Source organism: Pectinophora gossypiella, chromosome 21, assembly GCF_024362695.1.
Source record: "Pectinophora gossypiella chromosome 21, ilPecGoss1.1, whole genome shotgun sequence".
NCBI classification, from domain to species: domain Eukaryota; kingdom Metazoa; phylum Arthropoda; class Insecta; order Lepidoptera; family Gelechiidae; genus Pectinophora; species Pectinophora gossypiella.
Window position 1 is genome coordinate 5,174,759 of NC_065424.1, and position 27,091 is coordinate 5,201,849.

Consider the following 27,091-nt stretch of genomic DNA (forward strand, 5'->3'; position numbering starts at 1 on the left):
AGGCCGCTAGCTTGACGCACACAAAATTAAGAGCTGTGAATCATCCGTCCCTTTCCTTTTCGATGGATATGAAAATGACGGATATAACTTAAAATAAAATTAGGCGTGTCTGCAGGAATCGGGGCCATTATCATAATTAAAGCACATAATAACGGGTTCTTACCGCGTTTAAATGGGGACACACACAACATGCACTTGCAACAGTGTCGAAATATCGGGAGTCTCATATCCCCATTTAACGCGGTAAGAACCCGTTATTATGTGCTTTAATTATGGAACACAAGTCAATTTTAGGCAGAAATTCAAAAGGCCAATAACTTGACAGAATTAAGTTGACAGCACACGTCAACCGGGTTGCATATGAGCGAGATGCCTATTTTATTCGCCCGGGTTATTCATTCATTTTAAATTTAACAGTCGTCAATCATACGTCTCCTTTTCGTTTCCTTTTCGGCGGATAAGAAAATGACGGGTATAACTTAAAATAAAATTAGGAGGTGTCTGCAGGTATCGGGGACAATTATTATAAGCTATAAGGCTGGTAATGGTTCCTATGCAGCCGCACACAAACTTAACCTAACTTTAGTTTGACATCTCAAACTAGCGCTATCCTTCACTTACAATAGGTACAAGAAAGAGATGAAGCTAGTTTTAGTCCTGCCAAATTAAGTTGCTGGTTGCTCGTATCGACACACCAACAGTTATCTTGTGTAAACTATTCGACAAAAGACACTGCGTGATTTGTACGTTTTATTGCAATTCATTACAAAATAGGCTAATGTTTTATTTTTAAATATGATTGTAAATTCTAGTGTGGGATGGTGGAGTATGTTCCACTTCCCCCCGGACCGCCACAGAGTGCAGACGTGCTTACTACGTTATTTCATCTTGTTTGTTGCTAAGATCGGTTACGTCAGCCATATAAGAGCGCATCTTAGGCGTTCCTAGATTGGAGACTTGTCGCCATGGCCGAATACGGCTGGAGGGATATATACATATCCCGATCCCGGCCGATCTTAGCAGCAAACACAACATACTATATATATATTTCATCTTGTATTTATAGATTAAGCGCCTTTCTTTTCATATTGTTAATAGACATAGAAGAGCGAGGCCACCTGACACAGGTATCTTTGCATACCTACTAGGTCTTAGCCCTAGCCTATAGATTAATGTGCGAGTTACTGAAATAAACATTTTTATTTTATACCCCCTCCAGTTGATTGAGAGGCCTGTGCCCAGCAGTGGGACGTATACACTCTCATCATCATCATCAGCCCATTAACGTCCCCACTGCTGGGGCACCTTGCGCCTTCCCTATGGATGGATAGGGAGATCGGGCCTTAAACCATCACGCGGGCCCAGTGCGGATTGATGGTTATTAACGACTGCTAATGCAGCCGGGACCAACGGCTTAACGTGCCTTCCGAAGCACGGAGGTGCTCGAGATGAAAACTTTTTTTGTGGTCACCCATCCTATGACCGGCCTTTGCGAAAGTTGCTTAACTTCAACAATCGCTGACCGAGCGCGTTTACCGCTGCGCCACCGAGCTCCTCCTATACCCTATTTATGTTTATTGTAAATTCATAACATTATTGCATAATATCGTGATATCTTGTCACGAACCGGAATCTGTCAAACTGTAAAAAATATTTACAATTATGTTTATGGAAAGGGAACTTTAACACACGCGAAATAAATGACTTTGCTACATATACTCGTGGCTATCCAGAGCCAGTGATGTACCATTTAAAAAGGCAAAAAAGAACAACTGGTCGTTAGGTTAGCGGCCATTGAAATTCAAAAAGGCTTTAGGAAAAAAAAAATATAACAGGGGGTCTTAGTGAGATATCACTTGTATTTATTTTATCGTTGAACGCACGATCTGATCCGAAATTTACAGCTTAAAGCGGCTCATACGCTACTAGGCAACGTTTTCAATTTGAATCTAATGCCACATGCATAGGGGATTAAAAAGTTGCTAATATCTACCTGTTATTGCTTTTATTATTTTTAATTTTGCATTGTTTTAAGTTTACGCGGTTATTATCATAATTAAAACACATAATAGTGGGTTCGGGTCATCCCGTGATCATGGCACTTGCAACAGTGTCGAATATCGGGAGTCTCACATCCCTACTTTAAACGCGGTAAGAACCCGTTATTATGTGTTTTATTTAAGAATTTGGTTATTTTATATTTCATTTTTAATCTTAAGTGTTCTTTTTACTGTGTCCGAAAATAATATATTTTTCTTTCTTTCTAAAAACCCCACGTGATTGCCCCTTACTATTTCTAACTCTGCCAACCCGAATAAGGTTTAGGCGTGATTTGTCTGTCATAAAACGAATTAAAAACCTTATTCGAAGCATCTTTTTGGCATCCCTGTACCTTCAACTTCGATGTGACGGGTGCACATTTTAGTAATGTTTATGCTAAAATAAAATATACATCTCCAATAAATATAATTGTAAACTTGTATACCGCCGCTAGGAAGTTGCTGTGCAAGCAACCTGGGGCAGCTGTTATCTGAAACAATATATTACATAATTACCTTTTTATAATCACAATGAGGGACTTTCCAGGCTACATTCCCCAAAAATAATATAGATGGCGTTGTTCAAATTTAACATGAAAATTACATACATAATTATTCAAAAATCAGGGTGTTAATGACATCGTACTGAGGGGGATGATTCAGACAATGATTTTGAGTTGATATCAAGTGGAATTTTCCATCGCAAAAGTATAGATTTGAAAATAATTTTTATTTGAAAATTCCACTAGAAATTAACTCAGAATCATGGCCTCAATCATCCCTCAAAGTAATCGTTACGATGTCACTAACACGCTGTATAGAACTTACTGCGTCTGCGCGGAAGGCTGCACCATACTCCTGGGCACGATTATAAACCGTCTCCCATTGATGACTGCGAGCGACTGGGGTAGTGTGGGGCGGAGCGCCAGCGCTCGCGGGGACGCCGGCCCCGGCCGGACTATCATCTTGGGGACGGCGACGGGTTTGGGGACCGGTGTGGGTTTGGGGATCGCTGCTGGCTTAGGGACGGGGACTGGTACGGGGATGGGGACGGGTTGGGGTTTCGCCACTGCCCACACGCGCTCGCCGTCTGGACCGCCGCCGGCCACCTGGAGGTACATTATAAATATAATTAGTTTCAACAGTGTTAAAAATCTTATAATACTTTGTGTAAAACCAAATTGTTAAGTTGCAACCAGGAGTTCATGAATGTTGTCGTTATCTTTAATTGTGGTATCAATTACGTATTTATATGTGCTAATGGTGCTAATTCCTGTAAATACCATCTAATTTTATTTTAAGTTATATCTGTCATTTTCTTATCCACCGAAAAGGAAAGGGACGGGTGATCGACAAGCATAAAATTTATGGAACACACGTCAATTTAAGCACAAATCTAAACCAACCGTCTAAAAATTTTACATCAGTCAATAACCCGACACAGTTAAGTAGACAGCACGTCAAACGGATTGCATACCAGCGACGTACCTTTTGATTCGTCCGGGTTATTCATTCATTTACTCATTCTTCCTAAAATTACGAGCTGTGAATCATCCGTCCCTTTCCTTTTCGACGGATATGAAAATGACGGATATACCTTAAAATAAAATTAGGCGGTGTCTGCAGGAATCGGGGCCAATGTGTCAAAACATGTACTGTTGATTATCATGTTGATAACCTATAATAAATAAATAATATTTTTATAAACACTTTCTTATTATTTAGACGCGAGACTTACAATGACCAAATTGGAGATGTCCGTAGAAAAGGTTTAATACGATCTACTCTGAACCGGCGTGCGTGTATGAAGCGATTGATGAATGTGGAGGAAGCAAGACAAGTGTGTCAGGGTCGAAGCAAATGGAATTCTATAGTCTCTGCTTACCCGGCCGGAAATAGGCGTGAGTTTATGTATGTATGTATGAGAAGGATTTTTCGCTGTCATAGTGCGATTTCCCTTGGCAACGGAGAAGCCAATTGCTGGTTGGCAAAGCCACTATCATGTAAGGCTTTTAGTCTATATTAAGTATCTGGTTGACCAATCCTTTGTCTAAGGGATAGGTACATGAAACCACCTATGAGGTTAGCATGATCACTCAAAGCCTCGTTAAAAATAAGAATAATTAAAAAAAAACCTTTTTTTAATTCATTTTCAACACTGGTGTCTGGGTTATTATTGAGCCGCCAGGGACCCCTGACATTGGTTATGTAACTCCTACGTACTTACATCAGTAAGTAGTAACCAGGACCAAGAGCTTAACGTGCCTTCTGAAGCACAGATCATCTTACTCTCGGAAAATCAGGTGATCAGCCTGTAATGTCCTAGCCAAACTAGGGATCACAAAGTAATTTTTGTGGTATGTAACCAAGGGGATTCTGAGATCTGAGAACTCCGGATCTTGAGCTCAACGCTCAGCCGTTAATGGTAACCAACCTTCATCCTCAACAAGACTCGTTTATCCTTCTTGTGTGTGGCGGGGGTGCGGCGCGGCTGCGGGGCGGGCAGCGCGGCCGCGGCCACGCCCGACTTGTGCACCAGCGGGGGGGGCTCGCACGGCGGGGGGGACGACTTGCGGCAGTTCTGGGGGGGAGGGGGTAATAATAATAATAATCGGCTAGATAGATGGCCCATCGAGTGAGTGGCGAGTCACCGCCTGCTCATTTTATCCATGTTTACCAACATTGGTCGAGCAGGCGCCATAGTCGCCCATAGCTCCAGTATCCCGGTCCACTAACCCACAACCCAATAGCCCAGTTCCCTTTGTTCCCTTAATCTGCAATAGTCCTACACGAACCGGGATTGTCTTTGGGTGCACTCCCATAGTGCATACAGGGATAATCGCCGGTTGGTGTCACACCACATTTAGATTAAACTGTCTTAAGGGGCCTCTACGTGTTGGCTTCGGCCCACGCACGCCTTCCAAAAGCATACAAATAATAATAATAAAAAAGTTTATTTGGGTTAAATCTACGACACACATATACATTTACAACATTAAAATATACACACATTAAATTAATATTCAGTTGGAAAACATAAAGGTATATGGGTGCCGCAGTTCACCAAAAAAATGCCAGGGTTCAGTGAAAATTTACCCAGAGGGCAACACTGATAACATAAACATGCTATGCAGGCTGTTAGTGGCATCGTAACGAATACTTAGGGCGATGATTCAGACCACGATTCTGAGTTAATATCAAGTGGAATTTTCCGTCGCAATTATTTTTTTTATAATTTCAATTCTATACTTATGCGATGGAAAATTCCACTTAATTAGTTTAAACTATTAATTTAGAATAATGTCCGCACACGCCTTCCAAAACTCCGGGACTCCATTGCATAGAGGGACGAGTGTCGCACACAGGTGTTGTTGTGCTCTGCTTGGTGTGTATAAGATGGTAAAGAATACAGCGATTTTGGGTTGACCACGTTGTTTTATTAATTAATTAGGCACACACAATTTACGTTATTACACAGTTCGTTGATCGTAGAAGAAGAAGGGAAAAAAGTATTGCTATTTTATGGATTAAAAAAGTAAAAAATAAAAAATTGTTGGATGTTGCCAACAACGAGCTTATTGCTTTATTGACGGACATTCGGTTTTATGACTTTATTCTCTATGGTTGCGGCTTTTCGGCGGGAAACGGGAACGGGATAGTTGCTTTCTTCATTGAGTAATCTAAATAATTAATACGAAGTGGTGTTTTGTGGTTAATGATCGCATTAAGTTAGTCGGAAGACATTCGCGAGTGTTATTATATTGGAGTATTCAATGAACAAAGTGTATCTGCCTATTTTCGCTTCGTGCCGGGAAGCCGCTTCATAACTCAAAGTTTATGCGGACTTTTGAGTTAATTCGTTTGGGTTCGGAGTAGGAGTCTACTCCGAGGGTGGGGGCTTAGGTTTCATCATCATCACCTTTCATAATTTCATTAATCATCAAGAAAAAAAATACGTCAGACATGGCTTTATGGGCATAGTTCCCTTTGCCTTACCCTTCGGGGAAAACCAAAACTAAAAAAAAATCTCTATGGTTGCAGTGATCACTCACCTTACAGAAGAATGTGCCTGTGGTGTGTCCGGTGTGGCCGACGCAGGCGGGGTGGTACAGACACAGGCAGGCGCCGCAGGTGAGGCTGGGCACGCCGCGCCCGCACGTCATCGAGCACGGCTGCACCACTTGGCCGGGGGACTGCGAACACACCATGTTATCAATGCTCATTAGGATATCTCTCTGTCCATTGAATCGAGTGATCATCTCCTAGCATCATCCCGTTTTTCACAGGGTTCCGCTTACCTAACCTTAAGATCTGACAGGTCCGGTTTTTACAGAAACAACTGCCTTCCAACCCGCGAAGGAAAAACCAGCCCAACACAGGTTAGGTCCCATACCCATAAAAAGCATTTCTCGGGAATGTGGGTTTCCTCACGATGTTTTCTTCACCGCTGAGCACGTGTTAATCATTTATGATCGAAACATGAATTCGAAAACAAATTCGACAATCGTTGGTTTAGGCCTGTGCTGGATTCGAACCTGCGACCTCAAAGTGAGAGGCAAGCGTTGTACGAACTGGGCTACCACGGCTACACTTTCTAGACAATGGATGATATGATTATCAGATTTTTAAAAAAAAAACACCTCTACAATGTCGCTTGTATGAAACCACGAAAAACGTGAAAGATCACATTCTTATGAGACACTTACACGGATTGAAATTCATAGAAATCGAGGTGTCGTGAAATGAAATGAGAAATAAAGAGTGTTTCTATTAAAGAAAATGAATTGAAAATTGAATTGTCGAAGAAAATCACATTCTATACAAAGGAACTAAAAAGAAGATATTCAAATGAGCAAATGTCCTTTATCTTTAAAAATAATATACGAAAACCACAGAAATAACTTGTAGTCGTGTTTATTTGATTTACACTAGATTGAACAATTGTTGGTCCTTATTGAAAGTCATCATCATCAATTTAATAGCCACGCTCTTGTCGGTGTAGCATTTTCCATTCCAGTCTATCAAAGGCCAAGGCTTATTGAAAGTGCAATATTTAATTTATAAAATTATGCATGCAACGTATAATTATAAATGATGTGTGTTTTATTATAAAAACCTTAATATCAGGCGACTGCTGCGTCATGGGGCGCGACTGCAGCGGCGGCGGCGTGGTGGGAGCTGGCGGGGCTGGCGGGGCTGGCAGGGCCGCGGGCGCGGGGGGGGGGGCGCGGGGGCCGCCGGGCCCGCGCTGGCCGGCGCCGCGGAGGCCGGGGCCGCAGCCGCCGCGGGGGCCGTCTGCCTAGCCCCACACGACACTACACTCGCTACAGCTCAGTACCCGCAGTGGAGGGCTAACTGCTGGCGCGAGGCCCTCGTCAGTTAGCCCTCCCCTAGTTTAGAATGTCGGGACTGCGTAGCAATCCTCTACATCGTTTGTTTGGATACATGGAATTATCATGTCAGGTTTTACAAGAGTTGGTGACCGTTTGTCTTCGGTGTAGTTTTTTTTTTATTATAGCATAGAATAAAGAATTACGTGTAGAACGGTAGAATCAAATCAAATCAAATATACTTTATTGACACAACATACAAAACAAATTAACACAGATGATGATAGATACAGTACAATCTGGCGGCCTTATTGCTAAGCAGCAATTTCTTCCAGCCAACCAGTGAACGAACGTGACCGGAAGAGAATTACTTGGGTTCTCATCTAAAATCAAGGTTAGGGATGTGGTAAAAGTAATTGCCGAACGCAAGGGGAGATGGACGGGACACATTGCTCGAATGAGCAAAGAAAGATGGACCCGGAGATTGTTGGAGTGGCGCCCACGAGCATTCACAAGACCGAGAGGAAGACCACCAAAGAGATGGAAAGACGACATCGTACGGCACGCAGGATATGGCTGGATGTCGATAGACCAAGATCGTCGGAAGTGGAAAAACATGGAAGAGGCCTACGTCCAAAATTGGCTATGAATTTAGGTTGACATAGATAGAGATAGATAGATAGAACGGTAACTCTCCGCCGCGCCCCAATAGGCTAGCTTCCAACTAGTCAAATCAGTTACTTTTTACTAAACGTCAAAACACGAAATTACTATGAAATTTATAAAGCCAAGCGTTAAGCCGTTGGTCCCGGTTACTACTTACTGGTGTAAGTAAGTAGTCGTTACATGAGCCATGTCAGGGGCCTTTGGCGGCTCAATAGTAACCCTGACACCAGGGTTGATGGGGTTAGTAATCCACCTCACAACCCACATGATAGAAGAAGACTCCGCCGCGCACCAATAGGCTAGTTTCCAACTATTCAAATCAGTTACTTTTTACTAAACGTCAAAACACGAAATTACTATGGAATTTGTATGAAAAAGCACTCTGTGCCCACTATTAGTTTTTCTTTATATTCATTCTGTGTGCTATAAAGTATTCATTCATTCATTCATTAATTCAAAGAGAAGGTACCTTTTCTAGAAAAGGTACCGTACCTTTTCTAGAAAAAACACAATACCGTATCCTGATCGCTATATTATTTATATAAAAAAAAACGCGACCAAAATCCAAACATGATCATTCTAAATATCCATCACAATAATATTTCACTTCTTTAGCATGTCATAGTAGACATTTTCATAGATAAAGTCGAACAAAATCAAACTTTGATGACCTTTTACAAATGGGCCAACATTTTGACACGGTATTACAATGTAATGCATACTTAAACACTAAAGTGCTTATAATTATAACTTATAAACTAGTGTTGCTAATCGACAGGCTACGACAGTATTGACAGTCGGTATTGAAAAACTATCTATACTACCAATAGTTCGTGACCGCCTTTATCAATTACTAGAAGTCTCTGGCACAGGAAATAACGTTAGAAATCTTTGTTATATACTGTTGTATTCGAAACGCATTAATATTGTTTTCTCTAAAATATACCTAATTTGTTAGGCTTGATATAGATAAAAAGTTTATTTAAAGTTTCTCTGATCACGAAGCAATAAGAAAGAGAAGTTGGCACATCAATTTGGAGTAACTAATTACTACGCAAAACAAAGTCCCTCGCCGTACTAGAAGCAGGGTCCACATAACACCAGCGTCGTGTTTCACGCCGCGACTTGTGCTGAGTGAAGCCCTTTTATCTCAGGACGTCCACCACCTTATGATCTTTTCGACGAACATCCTTTTTGATTTATTGTACTTAATTGTTTTATGACCATTTTAATAATGTTTTTGTTTGTGGCGTCTTTTAATAATAAACATTTTTTGAGGAGCTCGGTGGCGCAGCGGTAAACGCGCTCGATCTGCGATTGTTGCAGTTAAGCAACTTTCGCAAAGACCGGTCATAGGATGGGTGACCACAAAAAAAAGTTTTCATCTCGAGTTCCTCCGTGCTTCGGAAGGCACGTTAAGCCGTTGGTCCCGGCTGCATTAGCAGTCGTTAATAATCATCAATCCGCACTGGGCCCGCGTGATGGTTTAAGGCCCGATCTCCCTATCCATCCATAGGGAAGGCCCGTGCCCCAGCAGTGGGGACGTTAATGGGCTGATGATGATGAGAAAATTTGCCGCTAAAACGCGCGCAATATGATTCTGAAGCCGGGATAAGATTTACGTAGCGTGATTTTTGAATCACAAGAATGCATCCATGTTTATTTCTGTTCACTGAGTATTGTGAGTATCGCCAACTTCTCCTAGTTACCGGTCCGTGGGTCCCTATAGCCACGTACCTGGGTTTCTTCCAGGCCGAGGTGTTGTTGTTGTCCTGCGGCGCGGCGCGACGCGGCGGGCGGCTCGGGGGCGGAGCCCCGCTGCCGCTCAGCCGGGACCCCACTGACTTCACCTGAGGACGTGAATGATTTTAGAATTTGTTTTCTTATGTGAATAAATATTAATTTATTCAAAGGATACAAAACAAAACACACGTGAGATTCGCGGTTTACAACATAAGCTTACGACTATATCCCAATCGGGGTAGGCAGAGGTACAACCCGAATAGTTAGCTTTCAACAGATTCTACTTTTGACAAATTCTTTATTAAAATTCATAAATAAGTTAAATAGAAAAAAAGAAAACGTCTTTATTTAGTACACTAAATTCATAACTTATCTTTGACTTTGGAAACTACCCAATTGGTGTGGGGCGGAGAGTTACCGCTCTATATGACGTCATGACGGGTTCTTTATGACGTCAAGCAATATTTTTAGCTGAAAGAAAACAAACTATACAAACATACCTTAATCTTAGCGGGCGGCGACTTGGGCGTGGCGGGCTCGGGGCTGGCGCCTTTGGGCGGCTTGGGCTTGGGCGTGCGCTTGCCCTCCGGCGCGGCCGGCGCCGGCGCAGACACGGGCGACTCCACGCGCCGCATCAGCTTGGCGTCACTACGCAACAAACGTTTGACTAGAGTTACGTGTGCGTATTACATAACCGATACATTTTCGTTTATTCAAGCCCTACTGTCCGGCGCGAAGACACCCCGTGTATACTAAGCATACATTGTCGAACTCAAGAAATTTAATAAGTGGCCATCCCCACGGATTAATTGCTTTAATATGTACATACGACACACAATAATTTTGGTTCTTATTCTTGACGAAAGTTCATAATTGTTAGTGACATCGTAACAAAAGCTTTGAGGGATGATTCAGACCATGATTCTGAGTCGCAATCAAGTGGAATTTTTCGTCGCAAAAGAATAGAACTGAACTACTAAAATTCTCATGACTTTTCCGACAGGAAATTCTACTTGATATCAACTCAGTCTCATGGTCTGAATCATCCTTCAAAGTTTTCGTTACGATGTCACTGACACCCTGTATAGAAGATTGGCATATTAAATATTCACCGTATGATTTCTTTCTCTGGGTCATCAATGCCGAGTGGTTCCTTGAAGAATGAGAAGTTGTCTAGCGTAAGTCCTGTGCCGGACAAATGTTCTGCCACCTGGAAATGAAACGTAAAATCAATTAATACATGTGAATATAACATAATTATATTGCGCTCTAATACTTATTTACCAGATGCTGGTGAAAATACGGCTCACGATCCTGAGGTCCAGGTGGGGAATAGAATCTTCTTCTATCGTGTGGGTTGTGAGCTGGATTACCAACCTCAGCAACCCGGGGTTATTATTGAGACGCCAAAGGTCCCTGACATGGCTCATGTAACGATTACTAACTTACATCAGTAAGTAGTAACTGGGACCAACGGCTTAACGCGCCTTCCGACGAAGCACGGATCATCTTATTTTCGGACAATCAAGTGATCAGCCTGTAATGTCCTAACCAAACTAGGGATCACAAAGTAATTTTTGTGATATGTTCCCACCGGGTTCCCACGGTTGATGAGGTTGGTACTCGGCCTCACAACCCACACGATTGAAGAAGATCCCCCAACAACGCAATGTAGCAATGTAGAACCACAAGCGATTTGCCCCGAAGTGTAACTTTGCCTCGAGTGACATTAATTACTTGGCTGGAAAAAAATATATTTCCTAATTACATTACCTCTTCCACAGCGGCCTCCTCCAGAAGACAGTAGTATTACAGACAGATAGTAGTAGTATGTCGACAGAAGTAGCCCACGTGTTATTTGACCGAGGCGCCATCGACCATAGCGCTTGTATATCTCACCTCTCTGGTGGAGCGCAGCTTCTTCCCCTGCGGCGTGTAGTAGTATATGTCTGCGTTGCGTCGTTGGTGCGCGTCGAGCGCGGCGCGGTACACCAGCTCGCGCCTCCAGCCGCGCTCCAGGGGGATGCGGAGCAGCGGAGACGACATCTCAGTGGTGGCGCGGCGGCGGTTGGCCGGCGAGGACGCAGCGCTTGTGCCCTGTTGGGAGTTACTCACGGTTATGTATAGTCACGAGTACATATAACGGGTGTTAGTGACATCGTAACGAATACTCAGGGGGATGATTCAGACCATGATTCTGAGTTAATATCAAGTGATAATTTTTCGTCTCATAATTCAAGATATTTTTTTAGTTTTTTTAAATTATTGTCAATTCTATACTTTTGCGATGGAAAATTCCACTTGATATTAATTCAGAATAATCAGCTGAATCATCCCCCTCATATTCGTTACGATGTCACTTACACCCCGCACAAGTACATACGGTAGCCATACAAGTAGGTATGGGCGTTAGTGACACCGTAACGAATACTGAGGAGGATGATTCAGACCATGATTCTGAGTTGATATCAAGTGGAATTTTCAGTCTGAATATTCATGAAAGTTTTTGTGTGTTTTTTTAATTATTTTTAGTTCCGTACTTTTGCGACAGAAAATTCCACTTGATATCAACTCAGAATCATGGCCTCAATCACCCCCCAAAGTTTTCGTTACGATGTCACTAACACCCTGTATACATTTTGAAACCATGTTACATTAACTTTTTTGACAAATTAAACCGTAAGACTCAGTAAATGTCAAATATGATAGTGCGACAGGGTTCTAAAGTGGGTACATGATATTGCTCATGACTGTACTGCTCACTGACATCTCTATAGTACGGCGGTTGCAACTAATGCCTCGTTTATGAACACTCAGTGAGTCGCGTCACACTTGGCTATGAGACGCAACTGCACAGAAATCGCGTGATAACGCTTCTGCGTGAAGTTGTACGTTTAAAGGAAGTTGAACAGTGACAACTCAGTTCGACCACCGAACTAGTTAGAGAAGCATCTATAGAGTAAAGCTAATCATGCAATGACAAAGAAACTATACCACGTAACATCAAAATTCAGCCTAGAATATAAGAATAAAGACATTTAACCTCTTGATTCCCACGGACGCCTTTTGGCGTTCGGGTTTTTTGTGCACCGCTTACCGTGAACGCCGAAAGGCGTTCAGGTAACCCTGGCCGATATTATTGCTTATTACAATTCCAATAAGGGACAAAGTGGCGTGAATTGTATATGAATGAATGCAGAATGAAATGACCTATCCATAGACAACAAAACTTTTTCTTCTGCCATATAAAAAAATATAAAATATGACCATTCAAAACTTGCCGTGGTGAAAGTGAAAAGTGTTTTGAAAGCGGACCTGATTTTATGATATATTGGCCGAATTTAACACATAAAGTAAGTGTTTGTTATTATTTATTACATCCTTATACTATATATAATGTGATTATCAATAAATATGATCAATAATATAATTTCACTACCATAAAAACGAGAAACAAAAATATGGTTCTCTATCGAGTTTTCGCGCGCGTAATTTTATTCGATCGATATTTTACTACTTTTATAAGAAAGCTAACCGGATTTCTCTATAAGTTTACTGCAAATATCATTATCAACCCGTTTTTGTTATTAGATCTATAGAAAAAACATCATTTTAGCGATTTATATTTGAATTCAATTTGTTCCCCGGGTTTTTACGCACACATGCGCAATATCTATGTTTGTATGTGTGTGTTTCAAGATGGCCGCTACTCGGGCTGTCAGTTGGTTTTAGGGTACCGTAATGATAATTTGGTACAATCTAATAGATTATTACAGCATTATTTTTGACTTAATATTTTTAGGGTTTTGTTTTACATATTATATTAATTTATAAAAAATATATGCTATAACACAATAGTACCTATTATAAAAGTATTGATTACCGATGTTTTTGTTTTTATGCTCTGCAATAATTGATCAAATATATTTTTTTTATTTTTTATGGAAATTTAGAAATGTCTAAAAGACATATTGTGCCTGCGCTGCCAGTGGCCCGCACGCCGGGTGGAACACTGAGGGTGGATGAGGCTGGTGACGGCGTGCTGTACGAGCGCACTGGTTCGGGAAGACTGCGGGTAAGATACTTATATTATTTAACTTACTTTTTTTTATTATTAATTTCTCCTGTAAATGTCTTGTAATTTGTGTGCGATAAAGTGTTTTATTATTATTTTAAAATTGGTTTGTTTGTAAGCTGGAGGATTGGGTATCGATTATGGTTATGGCAGTATACTATTTTATTTTATAACACTTTATAAATTTAAATAAAATAACCTCGCGTTGACCAAAATCTCACCTAATGGTAAATGAGCATGTATGCGCTGAAGGCTCTCACCCGGGGACATGTGGTCTAAGGTGGTACACGATAGCTAGTTTTGACAATATTTAGCGTGAATCATCTAATTTCTTTTATCGTGGTGAATGAAAGATTAGTTGTTGTGTATGTTCATGGCCAATGTTGGTGTTGGTAATGATATATATTTGCTAATATTAGGTTTATTCTTTTCAAAGGCTTATTAGTAAATAGTGTTATGTGTAATGAATGACTTTGACAAATATTTTTCGTAAAATATATTAGTTGTTCTTTTCACAATTACCTTTTCACGCCTAATTTTCTGGATCGTTTTGTAAGAAAATTCGCACTTAGCAGATCAAAACTCAAGAACGGACATTTAGTGTATTTGCCAGGGTTTGACTTATTTGTGGTTGGTGGAGGTATTGGTGTGAGATGCATGGTGCTTTTAGATATGGCAGCCGGCTGTGACACCAGAGACACCCCTCCTGCGGTATCCTGGTGGCACCCCGCGTGCGGGACCATCCACCACCCCGCGTGCGGGACCACCCACCACCCCGCGGGCAGGACGTCGTCGTTCTCGTCGTGCGCTGCCTTTGCGTGACCAGCAGATAGCAGAAATGCTGGCTGGTCACGACTCCGGCAGCGACGACGAGTTCGGTGATGTAGAAAGTGAAGACGAAGAAGAAGAAGAGGAAGTTGATTATCAGAGAGAGCCCACCGATTCCCAACTTCTGGCCGTGGCGAGACGACTACGGTCGATAATAATAGATAAGGAGGAGTTAGGCGAGACTCAGGAGGACGTAGAAGACCATCAGGAGGTAGGACTCCTCGAAGGATTGGGAATAAGTGAAGATACCTTCACTTATTCCCAAGACTTCGAGGAAGGGGGGGACGTCGCAGAGGGGGACATGTTAGAAAATATGGGGTCTGAGGATATGGTGGGAGAGGCATTGGTGAATAGGGATATGGGGGATAGGGATATGGGGGATAGGGATATGGGGGATAGGGATATGGGGGATAGGGATATGGGGGATAGGGATATGGGGGATAGGGATATGGGGGATAGGGATATGGGGGATAGGGATATGGGGAATGGGAATTTGGTTGTGGGGGGGAATAGGGATGGAGGGGAAGTTAATTTGGATGTAGGTGGTGGTGGGGCCAGAGACATTGCAGACTTGGAGAATTTCTCTTGGTCAGATGATTTTTCCACGTTTTCTGGCCAAGAAGAAATTTATAATAGAAGTCCAGGTCCTACCTGCAATGTCTCTGACCCCACGGACATAGTATTACAAGTGTGGGATTTGCCCATAATACAGAATTTAGTTACCGAGTATAATAGATATGCTTTGAGATATTTAGAAACACGCGCTGAAGATGAGGGTGGTCTCAATAAACATCTCCTCTCATGGGAAGAGACCACCGTAGAAGAGATGTACAGGTGTTTCTCCATATTCATGTTCATGTCAATCGGTAACTTTAATTGCTTGCATGAATATTGGGCAACGGGAATTTTGGGGATGCCGGAGTTTAGGAGAATCATGCCCCGTAATCGCTTTCACTTCTTACTTCGTTTTTTCCATTTTGTTGACAATGACACCCTTCATCCGTTTCTGCGGTCTTACGAACGTAAGATCGCCAAAATTGCTCCTCTCATTGAACATTGCAACACGAAATTTTCCCATCTCTATACTCCTCAGCGGTTCATCAGTCTGGACGAGTCCCTGCTTCTGTGGAAAGGCCGCCTTAGTTTCAAACAATGTAATCGACTCAAGGCGGCCCGTTTCGGCATCAAGTCTTATGATTTGTGTGAAGCAGGGACTGGTTACCTACTGAGAACCCACTTATATGCCGGGAAAGATTCTTCAAAGACCGAGGGAGCGATCGATGGCTTCGAGAATTGCACTGCAAAGGTCGTTCTTGAGGCTATGGATGGCTACCTTGACGCTGGCCATTGCCTTGTGATGGACAATTGGTACAACCAATTGTCACTCACGAGGCATCTCAAGCGCCGGCGTACCGATGTCATCGGGACTATTAATCGCAGGAGGCAGCATATGCCGCCTCAGATTAAGAATCTCGATGAGAGACGTACCCAGCGCGGGGAGCAAACTGCTCTGCATTGTGGCGACATCTCCATTGTCACGTGGAAAGACGTTAAACAGGTCACTACCATCTCGACCTACCACAATGCAGATCAGGTGCCTGGCCAGCGTGCCGGCATGCCAGTAATGAAGCCTAAGGTGGTGGCAGACTACAACAAGAACATGGGAGGGGTAGACTTGAAGGATCAAAAACTAAGTCCCTACCACTTTGAGCGAAAGCGCGGGCTCAAGTGGTATATGAAAGTGTTCAGGAGACTGTTGAATACCAGTCTGCTGAACTCTTTCATTATTTACACAAAACAGCCCCTCTGTAAGGTGCTTACCCACAGGCAATTCCGGTTGGCTGTAGCTGAGGGGCTGCTGAATAGATTTCCCAGGCCGCATGTAGATCACCCACTTCCCCGCGTCGTCGTGGGTGATGTAATGCGGCTGGACGGAAACGGACATTACCCCGGGTATACTCAAGAGGTGGACAACGTCCGAAATAGAAAACACGCAAGGCGACGTTGCGTTCGTTGCGCTGCCCGCGGGCAAAGGTCCGATGTGACCACGATGTGCATAAAGTGCAACGTCGCTTTGTGCATCGCCCCTTGCTTTCAAGAGTATCACACTTTGGTACGATTATAAATATAATATCGCAAGCGACGACGATGTAGAGATATGTATGTATGTATCGCTGGCTGAGTATGCCCTTTTTTGATGTGATATGGCAATTGGCGACGTAGAGCTGTGTATGTATGTATCGATGAGTATACCTGGTTTTGTTGTTGTTATCTGGCAAGGGACGATGTAGAGCTATGTATGTATGTATCGTAAGCGAAGCGCCAGAGTTATTATTTCTAGTTTTTGTTCTTTTCAGATCTACTCCTCATTCTTTTCCTTCTTTTCCTTCTTTTTCTTGTTCTTTTCTGTTCTTCTTCTCTTCCTTCCTCTTGTTTTTATTGTAGTCTAACACCACACACACACACAACACACATACACACACCATACACACATTCACACACAAGGCTTCTTACAGGTAAGTCTCCTTAATTCCACCTGTACATTTCTTCTGCATCTCTTCAGTTATTTATTTATGTATTTTATTTTTACGTATATATTGATATATAATATATTTATATATATATGTATATATATTATATATACACACACATACTATATATAATACATTAACCGAGGTTTTTCTTGCAGCTACTTTTCATCCGCTTATACAGGTTGAGAAGCTGTAGTAGCTTTAGGCGGATGAGACGTTCGACAAAAAACTGTCTGTGAAAAGTGTAACTATGTTACCAACTGAATAAAGATATTTTTGAATGTTAAATTTGAGTAACTTCTATTATTATTTATTTTTATAATATTAATATGCATAAAGTTTATGTATATATTTCTGAAATACAATGTATGAGGAGTTTAAAAAAAGTACCACAAATTAAAAATTCAATTGAAATAAAATGAGTATAGCAAGTCATTTTATTCGATAACGTTAATATTATTCGATACCTAATTAGTGTTATCTAGAATTTTAAAATTTGTGTTTCTTTGTGATATTTGTAACTAATTCTAAAATAAAAACAATTTTGGAATAATTAATTTACTGAGAAATGTTATAAATACTGTATAGTACTTTTTTATCTCCTCATAGTATCGTAAGTGTATGTATTTATTATAATTGTATTTGTTTTATAGATTGTGCTGTGCAAATCCCACACTTGGTTCTTGATGGTCTAGGTAGAGCCTGTTTAGGTATGAATGGTATTTATTGTAATTTATAATACGCTATACGTAACTAGGGCCCTGTGCTGAAGTTTTTCTTGTAGCAATTTTTTTCAGCTATACAGGTTATGAAGCTGCGTTAGTTTTAGGCGGATGAGCCGTTCGACAAAAAATATGTATTTTTATACAATGACGATTTAAAGTGCATCTTTGTTACCTACTGATGAATATTGTTTTAACGTTATACCTATTTTTTAGTCTTGAATTTATTATTGAATATGGTCGCAAACTCTAGTTTTTTTTGTTGTCCTATTTTTGATGTGTCATTTAATTTTGTATTCATAGAATATGCATTAAAATGTAATGTATTGTATGATATTCAACCTAGAACAGGCTCTAACAGCGCAAACCTCCTCCTTATCTATAATTATGGCATAGTAGTATCTCCAATATCTGATATGTTCTCTCATAATACGTGTTATGTTGTTTTTTGTTACTATTTTTTTTTTATTTCAGCAATATATCCTAGTTTTAGTTGTATATAGTTTCTACTGTTAGTATCTCCAATATCTGATATGTTCTCTGATAATACGTGTTATGTTGTTTTTTGTTACTATTTTTTTTTTATTTCAGCAATATATCCTAGTTTTAGTTGTATATAGTTTCTACTGTTAGTATCTCCAATATCTGATATGTTCTCTGATAATACGTGTTATGTTGTTTTTTGTTACTATTTTTTTTTATTTCAGCAATATATCCTAGTTTTAGTTGTATATAGTTTCTACTGTAGAGTTTATCCTGTTGTCTTGTAAATGTGTGTACAATAAAGTGTTTTTATTATTATATATACATTTTAATACCTACGTTCTGTATTTTTATTGCTCCTTGACCTACATGCAATTTTTAACAATATCAAAGTGAATAACATTTGACAAGTGTTATAGAACTCAGGAATATTATAGCCTATAATTTGAGTATATTTTTTTTGATCGGTTGATAGAACGCGTTTTATCGTCCCAGGTATGTAAAACCGGCGGAGGAATTTTGTAGTTTCTGTACTGTCACCATACGGTTTGTCATAAGTAGTCATATCCATCTAAAGACTTTGTATCAAAAGTGATCGCAAGTTGCCGTGTGGCTCTTCCCAACCCATTGCGTATTACGGGCGTGAATTTATTTGTATATAACATGTATGTAGGTTTAATGTAACGATTATCTCAAAACAAAAGCGTGTATAGCTAAAAATAGTTCTATTTTCTCATGTACATTGTGAGACCGACTATTCAACGTGCTTTCTGAAGCACGGAATCATCTTATGTTTTAGACAGTTCCACGATTTCAGCCTGCACTATGTCCTGACCAAACCAATGATAGTCTCACAAAGTGATTTTTTGTTAGACGTGTCCCCAGTCCCCACCGAGAATCGATCCCAGGACCTCCATATAAGTCCCAACACTGGGCCACAGCAGCCGTCGAAGAGTATAAAAATATATAGGTAAGTCTAAATTTGTAAAACTGAACAAAAAACTAGGCCGTGTAGTAAAACGAAAAAAAAAATACCAATATTTATGTCCTGTGCCCATAATAGCCTATAGCATTCATAGTAAGTATACTACCCATTATTCATAAATTATCACTGAATAAAAGCAATAGTCTAATTATAAGCTTCCAGAATATTAAAGATATTGAAACAGCATTTTTCAATCGGTACAAAATAATAATAACAAATTAAAAATTCCGCGGAATCATCCGCGCGAAATCGACTCGCGCTTGACAATTTGATTCGCGCAGGCGCGGTGAAGGTCGTCTGTGTGTATACATAGGAACTTCGGTCGTTGGCGGCCAGTGCGGAATCGACATTTGGATTACAATTATTATTTGATTTTTATTTGCGACTGTGTAAGTATTATACATGAATGGAAAGATCGTTTCAAGTATTGTAATATGTAATACATTTCAGAGTAACCAAATTGATTTTTCAGTTATAAATGTAGGTGTAAACAGAACCTCCCAATTTTCCGTAAATATGCTACCATTGTGAACTTTTACGTTCTCCTATATTATATACTTTATACTATTGACATAAATTTCACATTGTTGTGTAGAACAATGATCTTGGAACTTGGAACTTGAAAATCGAGCAGATATATGGTATAATTACAGTTCTATCATGTTTCTAAAAAACCGGCACCGCGCGCCGTCTGGCCGCTCGAACCGTGACCTTATAGACATTTTCAAACACGAATATCTTGAATTTCTTCAAAGCAAAGGTATATTGTAATTGATATTATTGGAAAGCTTATTTTATGAACTTGTTTGTGAAATAAAATGAAAGACATAAATATAAAGATTTTATTCGTAGTAACAAATTAAGTTGACTAACTACTCCATTGTTTACATTGGGTTCGTTTACAGTGCTATAAAAATGTAACCAAAACACTTATCAAGTTTCTACTCATTCAAACACGTAGGGTATACATCTCTTTCGACAAAACACTTCTTAGATTACTCTTATATTATAAACAAACGAGGTACGAACGATAAATCTGACTCAAGTGCCGCGCCACTTGACACGACCCCGTGACCTCGGGAAGTACGTCATAATAGCCGCCATCTTGATCGGGAATCAAGGGGTTAAGAAAAAATAAAAATAAATGTATTCCACTGGTGCTGATTCCTGTACAGTCATGAGCAATATAATGTACTCACTTTAGAACTCTGTCGCACTAACATATTTGACATTTAGTGAGACTTACAGTTCAATTTGTCAAAAAAGTCAATGTGACATGGTACCAAAGTGTATACATATTAATGCTCGTGACCGTACACACCATCTAATTTTATTTAAAATTATACCTGTCATTTTCTTATCCGCCGAAAAGGAAAGGGACGGGTAATCGACAGGCATAACATTTATGGAACACGTCAATTTTAGGCAGAAATTTAAAATGTTAAAATTTTATATTCGCCAATAACCCGACAGAATTAAGTTGCAAGCACGTGAAACGGGTTGCATACCAGCGAGATGCCTATTTCATTCGTCCGTGTTATTCATTAATTTTAAAATTAACAATTGTCCATCTCCCGTCCCTTACCTTTTCGGTGGATAAGAAAATGACGGGTATAACTTATAATAAAATAAGGAGGTGTTTGCAGGAATCGGTCAGTAACAGATTACATTCTTCTTTCTTATTCTTTTTTAGGAAATTAGGAATATTATGAATACGGGAAAAGGAAAATGGCACAGCTTGTGCTGTGACGGAGCCATGCTATGGCGCCATCCAGCGCTGGTTTTTTTGATATTGTGCGGAAGTAGTTGTCAACGAGGGCTAAAGGACATTACATAGATATATATATATATATATATATATATATATATATATATATATATATATATATAACAGCTTTAGCTAAAGTAAAATTTCTAACCATGCATTTGATAATAAAGTTCAATAACACACCAAAAGAAGGGTAGGACTAGCAGTAATTAGCCTTCAGATATTTTTATTACAAACATTTTCTAAGCTTACAGACATTGCAGTACAGATTCTAGCAGACCACAGTTTGCCACCGGGGTAAGCAGAGACAATGAAATTCCATTTGCTTCGGTCCTGACATACTTCTCTTGCTTCCTCCACATTCATCTATCGTTTCGCACACCCACGTCGATTCAGAGTAGATCGTATCAATATTTTAATATATTTTATATTTAATATTTTAACTATAAATAACATGAAAACATTGCTACTTAGCAATAAGGCCGCCTATTGTACTAATTCTATTTCTCTTTTGTTTTGTATTTTGTTTTTTCCTGTTTGTGCAATAAAGTATTTGTTATGTTATGTTATGAAACACTAAAAAAAATAGAATTTCAATAATTAAAAGAAAAATGATTTTAAAATAATATCTATATCTTTTAATTTTTGAAATTGTATATTTTTTGTGTTTTTTATGTTATTTCTATAGTTTTTTTTTCTTTTTGTTTCTTTTTTTATTCATTGTATATTTTTGTATATTAGTTTTTATATTTTTTCTCGTCATACAGCGCATTGGGTTAGAATGTAATGTTGTATGTACCTTTATAAATAAATAATAATAAATAATTTTCTAAGGAGATCCTCAATTAGGTCAATGTAAGTCCTTCTAGGTCTTCCTCAGCCAGCCACTTTCGTAATCCTATTATCCTTCATCCGCTCTATGTGTCCAAACCAACTTAACATTCAGGCTATGTTCCTCAACAATAATATAGATGGCGGAGTCGTGATTTAACGTGCTAATTATCTATTTTCTCATTACTAGAATACATAATTATTAAAAATACAATGCAATGGCAGAAGCATCATCATCGGCCCATTAACGTCCCCACTGCTGGGGCACGGGCCTTCCCTATGGATGGATAGGGAGATCGGGCCTTAAACCACCACGCGGGCCCAGTGCGGATTGGTGGTTATTAACGACTGCTAATGCAGCCGGGACCAACGGCTTGACGTGCCTTCCGAAGCACGGAGGAGCTCGAGATGAAAACTTTTTTTTTGTGGTCACCCATCCTATGACCGGCCCCTGCGAAAGTTGCTTTACTTCAACAATCGCAGACCGAGCGCGTTTACCGCTGCGCCACCGAGCTCCTCAAACGCCGCTCCGCAGAAGCATATATAAAAATAATCGTTGCTTGATATTTGCATCACATTATGTATAGAATTATGTAGCTACCTATATTGCTTCTCTATTTTGTACAGAATAATAATGGTTGGAAGATGTAGGTACATCTTGTGCCTGGGTGTAATAAAAAGGGTCATCATTTAAACCCAAAAACTCTTAACACCTAGAATAACACCTAGGGTGATAATAAACAAATCTCAGCTGAGACTGCCCTCAAGATCATGTCCATGTGACAGTTCTCATATAAAAACAGGGACTTGAGCATGATCTTGAGGGCTGTCTCAGCTGAGATTAGTTTATTAATACCACCCGTAGTCATAATAAACGAATCTCAGCTGAGACTTCCCTCAAGATTATGCTCAAGTCCCTGTTTTTATATAAAAACTGTCACATTGACATGATCTTGAGGGCAGTCTCGAAGCTGATTAGTTTATTAATACAACCCTTAGATATATACGTTTTGGTGTTGTAATTGTGAATGCAGTGCATAACTTTAATTGGGGCACGTATACAAAAGACTTGAATTTTATAACTTTACAATATGTGTACTGTCGGTCATCACCAGCCCATTAACGTCCCCACTGCTGGGGCACGGGCCTTCCCTATGGATGGATAGGGAGATCGGGCCTTAAACCATCACGCGGGCCCAGTGCGGATTGATGGTTATTAACGACTGCTAATGCAGCCGGGACCAACGGCTTAACGTGCCTTCCGAAGCACGGAGGAGCTCGAGATGAAAACTTTTTTTTTTGTGGTCACCCATCCTATGACCGTCCTTTGCTACTGTCCTGTCGGTATACCTATCTAAATAAATAAATAAAACTCTTAACAAAGTCCATGAAATTAGAAGATTAAATGAAGGAAAATCTTTACAACGCCATCTATATTGTTTTTAAAGAACGTAGCCTAGATAGTCCCTCATCTAAATATATAAAAGGAGAAACTGACTGACTGACATATCAACGTACATAATTAAAACACATAATAAAGGGTTCTTACCGCGTTTAAATGGGGATATGAGACTCCCGATATTTCGACATTGTTGCAAGTCATCCCGTGATCATGGCACTTGCAACAGTGTCGAAATATCGGGAGTCTCATATCCCCATTTAAACGCGGTAAGAACCCGTTATTATGTGTTTTAATTATGATAATAACCGCGTAAACTTAAAACAATATATCAACGTACAGCCTAAACGGCTAAACGTAGGCACTTGAAATTTGGTAGGGACGTAGCTTAGGTACCGTAGAGGTGCACTAAGAAAGGAATTCCCGAAATTCCCACGGGAACGGGAATTAGTTGGAAAATCCTTCCACGCGGACGAAGTCGCGGGCAAAAGCTAGTTAGAGCTATTTTCTAAGCTTGCAAACAGAAAGCTAGTCTACGTATGAAAGTAATATGACCGTACGTGACTCGTTAATCGTACTCCGGCTTCGAGCGGCGCAGGCTGTATACTGCGGACTTCCAGAAGCTGGGTAAGTCAATTTACAACTCATGTTAGAACATCACTATACAAACAGTGGCGGATTTACAAATTTGCCGCCAGTAGGCTATTCAAATTTTCCCGCCCCTACTGACCTCTGAAATTCGATACTAATTATAGTCGAGTGCACAGCGCTACCAAAAACACGGCGCAAAGTTAGCAAAATATGTTCGGTTGAAGCCCGTACAGACGTAAGAATGTTCAGTATACTGTGCATTACTAAAATGTTATAACTCTTGTCACTTGTTTCTTTGTGTATAGGTATAATATCTATTATTTTACTTCTGTAAGACAAAAAATAATTTGGGCCAAATTTGCCGCCCCTAAAATCTGCCGCCCTAGACTTCAGCCTACTCAGCCTACTGGTAAATCCGCCACTGTATACAAACGACACTTTTAACATAGAATAAAGGATAAAACTGCGTATAGAACAAGGCAAGGCAAGGGTTTGTAGATTTGCCGCAAATGGCATTAATTACTAGGCCGGACAAATGGGGAGCACTCTCACCCGGTATAAAACATACAACAGGCCTGAGGGTGCCCAGAGGGGCGTCGTCTGAGAGGATATTTGAAAGAATTAATCGACGCTAGTGGGTCGATCCGATAGCTTTTTTTTTTTGACGTGACTTATTGTAGATTTGCCGCAGATGGCATTAACTACTTGGCCGGACAAATGGGGAGCGCTGAAGGCTCTCACCCGGTACAACGTTTAAAACAGGCCTGAGGGTGTCCAGTTGGGCCGAACCTCGACTCAGGGCACCCAGTTGGGCCGAACCTAGACTCGTCTGAGAGGATAATATTTGAAAGAATTAATCGACCCTAGTGGGTCGATAGCGATAAGCGCTGAATGCGGGAGACAACGGTATAAATATTGTTTATAAGCATTAAATAAATCACTGTTACAATTTCAAACAAGATTAGAGTCCATTCTTTGTAAAAAAGGTTATTATAAGGTTAGTGATTATTTTGCGTCAGACAGAGTACTGCGGGCCGAAGGCAAGAGGGAAATCACTGCCCTATTGTTCCCTAAAAAGTAGCATGGAGAATGCTACATGGACAAGAGCGTGGCTCTTAAATTAGTGATGAAAGTATTCTGATAACATACCTCATTAGAGAGTGCGCCTTCACCATCAGACCTGGACGACAGAGCTGACGACGGTCTCGAGCCATCTGGGAATAAATTACAAATAACTTATATTTTATTGGACAAGTCATCATCACCAGCCCATTAACGTCCCCACTGCTGGGGCACGGGCCTTCCCTATGGATGGATAGGGAGATCGGGCCTTAAACCATCACGCGGGCCCAGTGCGGAATGATGGTTATTAACATACATACATATTACATATTTATATACTGCTGTCGTAATTCTATAGTGATGCTTTCGTTTTAATATTTTCATAAATTGGATTCTCACCAGTATCCTGCCTGGCGCGCTTGCCGGCGCGCACGGGCATCGGGAAGGCGGTCACCGTCCGCACTGGCGTGAAGCTCTGCGCCGCCGCCGTCACCTCCGCTTCCAGGCGCTCTGCGATCATACACAATAACATTAAATAGCCTACATACGTACAACTGCTGGGCACAGGCCTCCCCTCAATACGGAGAGAGTATGGAGCATATTCCACCACACTGCTCCGCTGCAGGAGGTGTTTTTATAAATAGCCGGGACCAACGGCTAAACGTGCCCTCTCCGAAGCACGGAATCATTGTTGTAATGGTTGCACTTGCGAATCTTGTGTATAAATAAATAAGTTATTGAACAGAATTGGGTCGTGTACGAGGTTCAAGATAAATTATGAAATTCTGATTATTAAATAAAGTCAGATCTATATTTAACTTATTTATGGATTTTAATCAAGGAATCCGTAATAGTAAGTCAGACATTTTATCACGTTTTTCCATGACGTCACAGTGTGCTTTTTCATACAAATTCCATAGTGTTTTCGTGTTTTCACGTTTAGTAAAAAGAAACTGATTTGATTAGTTGGAAACTAGCCATTTAATTATATTACTCACCCAAGATTATGCTGTAATCTGTAGAAACATCTTTCGTGTCAATTGTAGTATCGAAGCCTTTGAACACTTCCTCTGGCGTAACTCCGTCCCCACTCCCTTTGAAGTCATCTTCATTGTCGCTAAAGGCAGAGGAGGCTCTGCGTTTGACTCCTCGATCCACCAGATCTGGTTGTTCTGAAGCTTCCTCCTCTGGGGCCTCCGAGGCTTCTGATTTGACATCATTCGGTATTTCAGGTTCATTTGGTTCGTCTGGTAAAGCTGTTGATATAAAGAAATAGAGATATTACTATGTGTTATTAATTATACATTTGAAAGTTACTGGCACAATGATGGCTGTAACTCAGAATCATGGTCTGAATCATCCCCCTCAGTATCCATTACGGTGTCACTAACACCCTGGACTTATGTGCCGTCAGTCGTAAAGACCACATTAAAAATCCCTCACAATTGCAGTGATTTTCCAAAAAGGCATTTATTGCGTGATTTGCACTAAAAGGAGACAATATTGATAATACAATCTTATTCGGTGGCATTACAGCAATAAGAGAATCCAACACCCGGCTATAGCTAATTACAATTGCATTAAAGTTCATTAACATTGCAATGCCGTTTAATTACAAATGCCGAATGCTTGAAACGGCATATTTTATATCGTAAGAGTTAATATGTAGGATAGTTGTTTACAAAGTTTATTGGTCTTATTCATTCTGTACCTCCCACCCATTATCTTCATGGGGGAGTTCTAGTCATTTGCCTCACCCACATCTTTGTGTGTGAAGTCTGATGCCCACACAATTCAAGAGGTACAGTAGAAAGTAAGACAGAGGTGAGGTAAACCTAGCTCAGTCGCTGGTTCTTCTTATTTTATGCTTATGCTTCTAACTTCAAGAATGATGAAGTTTCATACAAACTTTCAACTCCATTTTTGACCCCCTAGGGCATGAATTTCCACAAATTCCATCTTTTTGAGCATCTACATGCTAAAAGGGACCCAAATGCAACATCTGAGACTCATAGCACTTGTGGTTTCTGAGATTATG

At 40.4% G+C, this 27,091-nt stretch overlaps 1 protein-coding gene across 1 annotated transcript in view; it reads right to left on the minus strand.

Moving 5' to 3' along the window:
• LOC126376496 (uncharacterized) overlaps positions 1-27,091 on the minus strand; it is a 46,691-nt gene that overhangs the window by 17,723 nt on the left and 1,877 nt on the right. Inside the window, exons 2-8 of the mRNA XM_050023925.1 lie at positions 26,052-26,309; positions 25,453-25,563; positions 25,141-25,205; positions 11,678-11,875; positions 10,891-10,988; positions 10,279-10,426; positions 9,773-9,885 (exon numbers count right to left, since the gene is read on the minus strand). Coding sequence (XP_049879882.1) covers positions 9,773-9,885; positions 10,279-10,426; positions 10,891-10,988; positions 11,678-11,875; positions 25,141-25,205; positions 25,453-25,563; positions 26,052-26,309 — 991 coding nt within the window. The remainder of the gene's footprint in view (positions 1-9,772; positions 9,886-10,278; positions 10,427-10,890; positions 10,989-11,677; positions 11,876-25,140; positions 25,206-25,452; positions 25,564-26,051; positions 26,310-27,091) is intronic.